The sequence below is a fragment of the Neoarius graeffei genome, chromosome 5 (genome assembly GCF_027579695.1).
Source record: "Neoarius graeffei isolate fNeoGra1 chromosome 5, fNeoGra1.pri, whole genome shotgun sequence".
In the NCBI taxonomy this organism is placed as follows: Eukaryota; Metazoa; Chordata; class Actinopteri; order Siluriformes; family Ariidae; genus Neoarius; species Neoarius graeffei.
This window is the reverse complement of record NC_083573.1, coordinates 100,780,693-100,792,377: the sequence shown is the minus strand read 5'-3', so window position 1 is coordinate 100,792,377 and position 11,685 is coordinate 100,780,693. Positions and strand designations below refer to the sequence as shown.

General features: G+C 42.6%; 1 protein-coding gene across 1 annotated transcript in view; it reads right to left on the bottom strand.

Moving 5' to 3' along the window:
* Window positions 1–3,198: 3,198 nt before the first annotated feature.
* LOC132887193 (NACHT, LRR and PYD domains-containing protein 12-like) overlaps window positions 3,199–11,685 on the bottom strand; it is an 81,372-nt gene continuing 72,885 nt past the window's right edge. The window contains exons 13-14 of the mRNA XM_060922664.1: window positions 4,258–4,434; window positions 3,199–3,687 (exon numbers count right to left, since the gene is read on the bottom strand). Of these exons, the coding sequence (XP_060778647.1) occupies window positions 3,681–3,687; window positions 4,258–4,434 (184 nt within the window). The 3' untranslated portion in view covers window positions 3,199–3,680. The remainder of the gene's footprint in view (window positions 3,688–4,257; window positions 4,435–11,685) is intronic.

Here is an 11,685-nt window from a genome sequence, read left to right as displayed (position 1 = left end):
AATTACTCTTCTTTCTGCTATTTCTTTCTTACATACTGTTTGTTTGTTGTTTAAATGCTTTATTTCTCTGTTCAGCATTTTTGCATTTCACCAGCAAACTGCCATCTCTTAACACCTCGGCCATCTCTAGATCCCCAATGGCTTTTCTCAGTCCATTTGTCAAGGCAGTCAGACTTACAGACGATACCTCATCTCCTGCTTTAAACTTAAGAATAAACTCTTCCTTCATTATTTTTTTCCATGCTTCACTTCTTTCCTCATCCTCTTCAAGTGCTCATTTGCCTGGTCTTGTCATTGTGTTATTTTTCCTTTCCTTTCCTTGCTCCTTCTTCCTATTTTTACTACTTTTGTCCATTCAAGCGCCATATCTTCCTCCTCAGAAAGTCCTCCACTACAACTAGCCATTCTGATTTAGTCACAATCCAGATTATGCCAAAACCACCTTTTCCACTGTCCAACAATTGCATCAAAATTTCTTCTTAAAACACGACTTCACAGTCTCACAGACGCTGCTCCAAAAACACGCGCTCAGTCCCCTTGTCGTGCGCTCCTGCTCAACACCTCAGCAAGCCTGGAAACGTCCCCGCTCCGTTGGGGCCTACTGATCTTGTCATAACTCGGATTTTAATCATGTGAAAGTTTCACAAAGATAAAGTTTAAACTGCAGATAAGAGCTAAAAATATAGAGACTTGCTGTATAAACTATAATATACAACATCCACAAGGTTTTAACAGCATCGTACAGCAGGAGGCGCTCTTCTGTTTTATAGATTATTATTATTACAAAGTGGACACATCTTTACACGATCATGTGCTTACAGTTCTACAGAGATTTTAAATAAATTACAGATCTCTGTAGTTTTAATGTAGTTTTTATTGAGTCAGTGTAATGTGCTGTGATGTAATCTCCCTTTTCAAAGAAATAAAAAATGGCATCTTACATAAATATTACATTTATTAAGATGAAATATATCCATTATTGCTATAAGATTCATCATTTACTCGTGTGGATATCTGTATCTGGTTTTAGGAGATAAAACATCTAAAATGTTCAACGTTTTCAGTGATGAAGGTTGATGATGCTTTTCTGATGTATTTAATTAAATAAATGTTAGCTGGGTGGATTATATTCTGTTCTTAGTCCAGTTTAGTCATTTTCAGTTTCAGACTGCTTCCCCCTCCATCCCCTCCCCTCCTCTCCCATCTATGTCCCTTCCCCCCTGCTCTCTGTTTCTCCCCCTTCCATAGCTGATGTTACCCAGCTCCTGCTCTCTCACCACCCTACCACCTGTGCTCTTGATCACATCCCCTCCCGACTATCACTCCTGACATCCTCATTTTATCAACTCCTCCTTGTCCTCCGGATAGTTTCCCTCCAGCTTCAAACAAACCCACATCACCCCACTGCTGAAAAACCCACCCTAGACCCCTCTGCCATCCAGAACTACCCCTCGGTTTCTCTTCTCCCTTCCTATCAATGACACTTGAGCCTACTGTTGTGAACCATCTCTCCCTGGGTGATGAAGAAAACTGAGTGAATGGTTTTCACAGATGGTTTCATCCATCAACACACTGAGTTCTGATTGGTGACTCCAGTGTTTAGGAAAAACGAGACAATGAGAAGTACATAGTGTGTTGAGAAGTGTGTATAGAAGTCTGCAAAATGAATGCAGTATAACTGCAAACTGTGTTGAACAATAAGAATGTGTTTATTGTTGTGAAGGAATATTGTGTGGTTCAGAGATTTGAGCAGAATGAATCAGTTATTTGGTGAATTCATTCTGTTACTGTGTGTATCTGAATGAGAGAAACTGGAAAACAACACAACACTGTCATATCAGGAAGAGCCACTAGATGGCGCTGTATTATGTGACACAGGCAGGGATGTGATTTGGGGCTGGTGAAATTATCTGAAAATTTTAGCCGGGGGGCTGGTGGCCGCAGGCCCCCAGCTGGTCCAGGGCAGCGGCCTGGTGGGGGGACAAGGGGGGAAGCCCCCCGAAGCTCCTGGGTTCTGGGGTTTTCTGACTTAAAAATTGTATTAAAATGGCAAGCAAACACACAAGAAAAAACTTATCATGATTAACAAATTCAAGCCAATTTAATGGTCAACATGCAACTCTGACACACACTCTCGCTCGCTCACACACACACTGTCGCTCACACACACACTCTCACTCACACACTCTCTCTCTCGCTCACACACTCTCTCTCACACACTCTCTCTCTCTCTCACCCCCCCCCCCCAAAGAACCAGCGCGAGCAGGGCCCGCTAGCCCCGCGCCTTGTGATGTAATTCGCCCCGAGGCGAGCCGCGGTTTTTCTCCAACCATTCCCAGCGGAACTTTTTTTCACTATTCTGTCGATTTCTTTAACTCGATTTGCATCTTTACACTCGATCACGGAGGCTGCCATCTTTCAACTCTTTGTTTGAAGCGAGCTTACGTACAGCTATCTAACAAGCGCGTTCATTGGTTGTTACAGAGCGATGAGCCAATCACGTACCTCGTTTCATCTCATTGACGTAATTACGTCATTTACGCAATTACGTCATTGAGATGAAACGAGGTACGTGATTGGCTCATCGCTCTGTAACAACCAATGAACGCGCTTGTTAGATAGCTGTACGTAAGCTCGCTTCAAACAAAGAGTTGAAAGATGGCAGCCTCCGTGATCGAGGCGTAAAGATGCAAATCCGAGGCTGCCATCTTTCAAAGTCGGAACGAATAGGATACGAATGTGGATGAGGGAAAAATCGGAAAAAAAATTGTCTTCAAGTTTTGAGGTGAAAAAAGCAGAATTCCGCGAATTCGCGGAAAAATCACATCCCAGCACAGGGTTGATGGGGATCAGTTCAATCTCCAGAATCTGTTCTGTTCCCCTCCTGTGGTCACCCAAAGCGATTATGCTTATAACGCAATATTAAATGGTAGTATAATAGTCTACAATATGAAACAGCGATTTACAGCAAATTATTCATTTCAATGTAATTTTAAACCATCAGTGTCTCAGAGATGCTCCGAGAAAATAACATGCTGATCAATAATCAGGATATCGATGTGTATTGACACACACACAGTACATATACACAATGAAGTGTCTTCACACAAATATATCTAACATTCAATACAGAATTGATAATCATCATTTTTATAAACACAGCATTTAAAAATGTATTAAAACATTAGTTATGTACAGAGTTAACCAAATTAAACCTCTCTCATCTGAATTTTATAATTTCAGGAGGAAAATAATTTACTTTACGCAGTTATAAACAGTGTGTAACTTTGTGCAATGACAAAATTACTGCAGTGAACTGATACTATAAGATATTTATGATGTGTTTTAAACATAAATGTGACCTTCTGCTGCATGTAAATGGAAAAACAGAAGCATACTGTACATACAAAACTATTAAATGATGTTCGATGTGCATTAACAGTTTCTGTTTTGCTGTAAAAGATATTAATAAGAAAATATTTATGAGTGTTGAGTTAATTAAAGTTTATTTATCTCAGCTGGTGTATTTTTACAAACAACTAGAGAAGTGGAAGTGCTGACATGTTGTACACATCTGATTATCACTAAATGATGATGATGATTTTCAAATCACTTTGTACTGTGAGGGTTTATCCTCATCATCCTCTGTGTGTGAGACTCAGATCAGATCAGGACGAAAACTACAATCTGTAAAGAAGGAGAAAAGGGCAGAACGATCAGATTTGAACATGTTTTTACCAGAATCAGTCATCAGGTTCATGACAAGAAAAATGTGTCGCAGAACACACAAAGCACAGATTCAAGTTTACAAAATACAAAACGAAAAATTATCTCAAAATGTGTGTAAATGAAAGGGGAGGGGATCCATTCTTTCTCAGTGAAACACTGTTGCCTGATACAGCCACCAGGGGCAGGCTCTCTTCCACTCTTTTCAGAGAGAGAACACCAACCGCACAACAGTGTTTTTATTTATTACTGTACCAACACATTCAGATACAGAATCTCCTCTGGAGTGGAGAAAGAGACATCAAACCACCAAATCACTCTTACTGTGTGTGTGTGTGTGTGTGTGTGTGTGTGTGTGTGTGTGTGTGTATAGACAGTCAGTAACTCACTGTAGTTTCTCCAGTGTACAGTGTGGAGAGAAACATCTCACAGTTACAGCATAAATCACTCAGCTTTACTACACAACACACACAATCTTTATATACAGTACACTTAGTGTGTGTGTGTGTGTAGAGACAGTCAGTAACTCACTGTAGTGTCTCCAGTGTACAGTGTGGATCCTTCAGTAGATCAGAGAGCAGCTTCACTCCTGATTCTCCTGGATTATTGTAGTTCAGATTCAGTTCTCTCAGGTGTGATGAGGGATTTGACCTCAGAGCTGAAACCAGAGCAGCACAACCTTCACCTGTAATCCTGCAGCCAGACAACCTGTAGAGAGAAACATCTCACAGTTACAGCATAAATCACTCAGCTTTACTACACAACACACACAATCTTTATATACAGTACACTTACTGTGTGTGTGTGTGTGTGTGTGTGTGTGTGTGTGTGTGTGTGTGTGTGTGTGTACCTCAGTATCTCCAGTGTACAGTGTGGATTCTCCAGTCCAGCTTTAAACTTTTAAACTTTAAACTTTAGCATGGAATAGAAATGTGAGTGTGTTTCTCTCACACACCGAAATCAGAGGACAGGACGCCACATCAGCACATTTACAGGAGCAGCGACGTCTTTCTGCACTCCACAATCTCTCAGCTACAATTTATTATCACACCATTAGCTCATGGACAGAACACACACGTGTGAGAGCGAGTAGCCGACAAACACTCCACTCTGATCCGTGTTCAAGTTTCTACAAACTAAACACACACAGTACTCTCTCTCTCTCTCTCTCTCTCTCTCTCTCACACACACACACACACACACACACTACTCTCTCTCTCTCACACACACACACACACACACACACACACACACACACACACACACACAATACTGTCTCACACACACACACACACACACATACACACACACTGTGTTACTGTCATTTGGTTTGGTTAATTTCACATTGAACTGATTTTCCAGAGCACCAAACTGTTTGTACAGTGTCTTGCAAAAGTATTCATCCCCCTTAGTGTTTGTCCTGTTTTGTTGCATTACAAGCTGGAATTAAAATGGATTTTTGGAGGGTTAGCACCGTTTGATTTACACATCATGCAAAACACTTTAAAGGTGCATTTTTTTTTATTTGACACAAACAAGAATTAAAATGAAAAAATAGAAATCTGGAATGTGCATAAGTATTCACCCCTTTTCATATGAAACCCCTAAATAAGAGCTGCTCCAACCAATTCACTTCATAAGTCACATAATTAGTTGATTAAGATCCACCTGTGTGCAATCAAAGTGTCACATGATCTGTCACATGATGTCTGTATAAATCAACCTGTTCTGGAAGGACCCTGACTCTGCAACACTACTAAGCAAGCTGTGGGTGGTAAAAGAGAGCAACTGGACTTGCTTGAAGATTCTTGAAGACGTTTCACCTCTCATCCGAAAGGCTTCTTCAGTTCTGTCTGACTAATAGGGAGTATCAGGTATTTATCCTCTCATGGATGAAAAGCTCATCTAAGGTGTCGTTGAGTTATCCTGTTGGTGTGGGTCACTGGGGGCTGGGTGTGGACGGCCTCAAGAGTCGTTAGGGTGATCAATGGATTGCCCATTAGGGTGATCAATGGAATGCTGATTCTCTCTGTCCTCCTGTGAGTCACTGAAAACAGCTGGGTTTTGGTGTGCATTCAGTTGTCTGGGAAGTGTACCAAGGACTGCATTGTAGGTGGCTCATAAATGGTGTCTTAGGTGGGGTTTACATTAGACCATATCAGCGGATCATCAGATTAACGTTTTTAAAACGATTAGCGTGCACACAGCAACGCCAATACACGGATACGCTCAGCTCCGCAGGCATCCTGCGCTCCAAATCACTCCACCCTGAACAGCGAGTGCCCTCTGCAGGGTGCGCACTCCGGCCCTGCGCAGCTCACAGAGCGCGCGAGTGAAGTGCACGAGCAGTGATTCGGGACTGAGCCGCTGTGTGTGTGATCCTAGTGCATATCGGGCATGCGCGTCACTTACCACTTGTAAGTGGAAGGATGGCAAGCCTAAAGACAATCATAACTACACAATGGGCAATATTTGCATCAGTATTTGCAGTATTTTCATACTTTTATACTCTTTAATGAAAGGTGATACAAGGCGGAAGTCCGCGCCGGTTTTCAGCAGTCGCGTCACATGACCAACGCCAACGAATCAGGAAGGTGGATGTCACAGTGACGTTGTCCAATGACGACGCCAGCTAGAGCTCAGCACAGCGTATCCGCGTATTCTCAATGTTTACACAGCACCGGACCAGACACAATCTGGATTGAATACGTGGACCCTGGCGGATTCCCGTTTCCCGGCGTTTTAATGTAAACGGACAGTGCATCCACGAAGAAAACAAGACAGATACGGTCTAATGTAAACTTGGCCTCAGACCCCCACCTCTGTTCAGTGATGGCCGTTCCAGGTTGACAAAAATGGCTTCTTTAACTCCTCGCTCATACCAACGATCCTCTCTGGCTAAAATGCGTACGTTGCAATCCTGAAATGAGTGTCCTTTGTTGTTAAGATGAAGGTAGACAGCAGAGTCCTGGCCTGAGGAACTGGCTTTCCTGTGTTGAGCCATGCGCCTGTGAAGCAGTTGTTTTGTTTCTCCAATATACGAGTCCATGCATTCCTCACTGCACTGAATGGCATACACTATGTTGTCCTGTTTGTGTCTGGCTATTCTGTCCTTAGGGTGGACCAGTTTGTGCTTCAGGGTGTTACTGGGTCTGAAATGTACCGGAATGTTGTGTTTGTAGAAGATCCTTCCGAGTTTCTCAGATAGACCAGAAATGTAGGGAATGACAACATTCTTGCGTTTGTTCCTGTTATCCTCCTTGTCCATTACGTTCCTTTTTCTGCTCTTGAAGAAAGACCAGTTGGGATACCCACAGTCCTGAAGTGCTTTCTTGATGTGATTCTGCTCCTTCTCTTTTCCCTCTACCATTGTAGGGATGCTCTGAGCCCTGTCTTGCAAGGTCCTAATGACCCCCAATTTGTGTTCCAGTGGGTGATGAGTCGAAGAGTAAGTACTGGTCTGTGTGTGTGTCTCTTTTCACCTGCATTCCCACCACAAAAGCAGTCGAATCTGTTAGAAAACGACTCCTTCAAGACAGCACCTTACTGGATAGAACGAACCTCACCACGGACCAGATTTGCACCCTGCTTGACCTCTGCCTGACTACCACTTATTTCCAGTTTAATGAAAGTTTCTACAGACAGAAGCATGGATGCGCCATGGGCTCACCGGTGTCCCCTATTGTGGCCAATCTTTACATGGAGGAAGTGGAACATAAAGGTTTGACCACTTTTTCAGGAGTTGCTCCCAGCCACTGGTTCAGATACATGAATGACACCTAAGTTAAAATCAAAACCCATGAGGTGGAAGCCTTCTCTAAGCACATCAGTGCAGTGGATCTCAACATCAATTTCACTCGGGAGGACGTCAGTGGGAATAATAGCCTTCTTGGATTGTGATGTACACATTAGACAAGACAGAAGCCTTAGCATTGAGGTCTCCCGGAAACCCACACACACAGACCAGTACCTACTCTTCGACTCTCACCACCCACTGGAACACAAATTGGGGGTCATTAGTACCTTGCAACACAGGGCTCAGAACATCCCTACAACGGTAGAGGGAAAAGAGAAGGAGCAGAATCACATCAAGAAAGCACTTCAGGACTGCGGGTATCCCAACTGGTCTTTCTTCAAGAGCAGAAAAAGGAACATAATGGACAAGGAGGATAACAGGAACAAATGCAAGAACATTGTCATTCCCTACATTTCTGGTCTATCTGAGAAACTCAGGAGGATCTTCTACAAACATAACATTCCAGACCCAGTAACACCCTGAAGCAGAAACTGGTCCACCCTAAGGACAGAATAGCCAGACACAAACAGGGCAACGTAGTGTATACCATTCAGTGCAGTGAGGAATGCACGGAATCGTATATTGGGGAAACAAAACAACCACTTCACAGGCGCATGGCTCAACACAGGAAAGCCAGTTCCTCAGGACAGGACACTGCTGTCTACCTTCATCTTAACAACAAAGGACACTCATTTCAGGATTGCAACGTATGCATTTTAGCCAGAGAGGATCGTTGGTATGAGCGAGGAGTTAAAGAAGCCATTTTTGTCAACCTGGAATGGCCATCACTGAACAGAGGTGGGGGTTTAAGACATCATTTATCAGCTACCTACAATGCAGTCCTTGGCACACTTCCCAGACAACTGAATGCACACCAAAACCCAGCTGTTTTCAGTGACTCACAGGAGGACAGAGAGAATCAGCATTCCATTGATCACCCTAACGGGCAATCCATTGATCACCCTAACGACTCTCGAGGCCGTCCACACCCAGCCCCCAGTGACCCACACCAACAGGATGACTCAACGACACCTTAGATGAGCTTTTCATCCATGAGAGGATAAATACCTGATACTCCCTATTAGTCAGACAGAACTGAAGAAGCCTTTCGGATGAGAGGTGAAACGTCTTCAAGAATCTTCAAGCAAGTCCAGTTGCTCTCTTTTACCACTCACAGTTTACTATGACCTGGATGACCGAGAATCTTCACAGACTACTAAGCAAGCAACATGAAAACCAAGGAGCCTCCAAACAGGTCAGAGACAAAGCTGTGGAGAAGTATAGATCAGTGTTGGGTTATAAAAAATATCCCAAACTTTGAATATCCCATGGAGCTACATTAAATCCATTATAGCAAAATGGAAAGAATATGGCACCACTACAACCCTGACAAGAGAAGGACCCACCCACCAAAACTCACAGACCGGGCAAGGAGGGCATTAATCAGAGATGCAATAAAGACACCAAAGATAACACTGAAGGAGCTGCAAAGATCCACAGTGGAGATGGGAGTATCTGTCCATTGGACCACTTTAAACTGTACACCCCACAAAGTGGGCAGGGCTTTATGGAAGAGTGGCCAGAAAAAAGCCACTGCTGAAGAAAAAACACGTTTGGAGTTTTCCCAACAGCATGTGGCAGACTCCCCAAACACATGGAAGAATCTCTAGTCAAATGAGACTAAAACAGAACTTTGTGGCCATCATGGGAAATGCCATGTGTGACGCAGACCCATCACCCTGAGAACAACATTCCGACAGTGAAGCATGGTGGTGGCAGCATCGTGCTGTGGGGATGTTTTTCATCCGCAGGGACAGGAAAGCTGGTCCGGACTGAAGGAAAGATGGATGGCACTAAATACAGGGCAATTCTGGAGGAAAACCTGTGAGTCGGCCAGAGGTTTTAGACTGGGACGAAGGTTCACATTCCAGCAGGACAATGATCCTAAAGATACTGCTAAAGCTACACTGGAATAGTTTAAAGGGAAACATTTAAATGCCTTGTAATGATCTAATCAAAGCCCAGACCTCAATCCAATTGAGAATCTGTGGCATAACTTGATTGCTGTACACCAACACTCTATAAGTCACAACACTATATCCTCCATTCCAAATAAAAATCTAAAATTAGTTGAGCATGATCTAAAGCAGGTACAATGGAATGAAATTATTGGAAGTAAATCATGTGAACATTCATGCAATGACTTGGTAACAGCCTATAAAGATATATTACTAAAACACTGACACAGAAACCAAAATCAAAACAAAATCTCCCCTGGTTTAACAATGACCTCTGGGACCTAATGAAGAAAAGAGATGCCGCCATAAAAAAGTTTTTAAAATCAAGGTTGGTTACCGATTAATTTAATTTTTAAAAGTTTAAGAAATAAAGTTGTAACACAGCTCAGAAAGGCAAAAGCAAATTTTTTCCTTGACATCATAAGAGATGCAAAAGGAAATAGCAAAAAAAACTATGGAAACACATTGACAAACTTCTTGGAAAGGAAAATCGCAAGTGTGGTAAATTAGAACTCAAAATAAACAGTAGTATTGTAGATGATAGCTTGGCTGTTGCAACTCATTTTAACGATTATTTTATAAACTCTGTGCAACAGCTAGGTCAGATATTTGGAAAAATAAGCACCTCACAAATACCCATTAGGGCTACATCCTCATTAACCTTGGCACCCACAAATGAGTCAACGGTTGCAAATATTTTATCTACACTTACAAATAGTAAAGCAAAAGATATCTATGGAATGGACACTGCCTTGATAAAAAAAACATAAAGAATGCATAATTACCCCTTTGACTAAATTGGTAAACCAATCTATTGATGAATGCATCTTCCCTAGTGGGTGGCACGGTGGTGTAGTGATTAGCGCTGTCGCCTCACAGCAAGAAGGTCCGGGTTCGAGCCCCGTGGCCGGCGAGGGCCTTTCTGTGCGGAGTTTGCATGTTCTCCCCGTGTCCACGTGGGTTTCCTCCGGGTGCTCCGGTTTCCCCCACAGTCCAAAGACATGCAGGTTAGGGTTACTCTAAATTGACCGTAGGTGTGAATGTGAGTGTGAATGGTTGTCTGTGTCTATGTGTCAGCCCTGTGATGACCTGGCGACTTGTCCAGGGTGTACCCCGCCTTTCGCCCGTAGTCAGCTGGGATAGGCTCCAGCTTGCCTGTGACCCTGTAGAACAGGATAAAGCGGCTAGAGATAATGAGATGTGATGAGATCTTCCCTAGTGTATTTAAAAATGCCATAGGTGACACCTGTGTTTAAAGCAGGTAATGCACAAGAAGTATGCAACTATCGACCTATTAGTATTCTCCCAGCCCTTTCAAAAATATTTGAAAGGGTAGTTGTTGAACAATTAACAGACCATCTTGATTATAATAGCCTTTTACATCCAATGCAATTTGGCTTCAGGAAAAAGCACTCCACAGAAACTGCCTGTTGCTATTTCATTGAGAAAATAAAAAAAATATCTTGATCAAGGAGGGGTGGTGGGAGCAGTCTTCCTTGATCTTCGCAAGGCTTTCGATACAGTCAACCACGAGAAACTAATAAATAAACTAGTTAATTACGATCTTTCTGTTGACACACAAAAATGGATTAAATCTTATCTTAGTCATCTAAGATCTAGACTAGAAAATGTTGTGGGAGTTAAGGGAATGGCCCTCTCCTGGCTCAGGTCTTATCTAACTGATCGTTATCAGTATGTTGATATAAATGATGATATTTCTAGATGTACCAAGGTAAAGTTTGGTGTTCCACAAGGTTCTGTCTTGGGTCCACTGCTTTTTTCTCTATATATGTTACCTCTGGGCGATATTATTCGTAAACATTGTATTAGTTTCCACTGTTATGCTGATGACACACAGTTGTATGTCTCTGCAAAACCTGATGAGAGACACCAGCTTAATAGAATTGAGGAATGTGTTAAGGACATTAGACACTGGATGCTTATTAATTTCCTTCTGCTTAACTCTGACAAGACTGAAGTACTTGTGCTAGGACCACATACAGCTAGAAGTAAGTTTTCTGATTACACAGTGACTCTGGATGGCCTTTTTGTTTCTTCACGTGCAGCAGTAAAAGACCTCGGAGTGATTATTGACCCCAGTCTTTCATTCGAAACTCACATTGATAACATCACCCGGATAGCTTT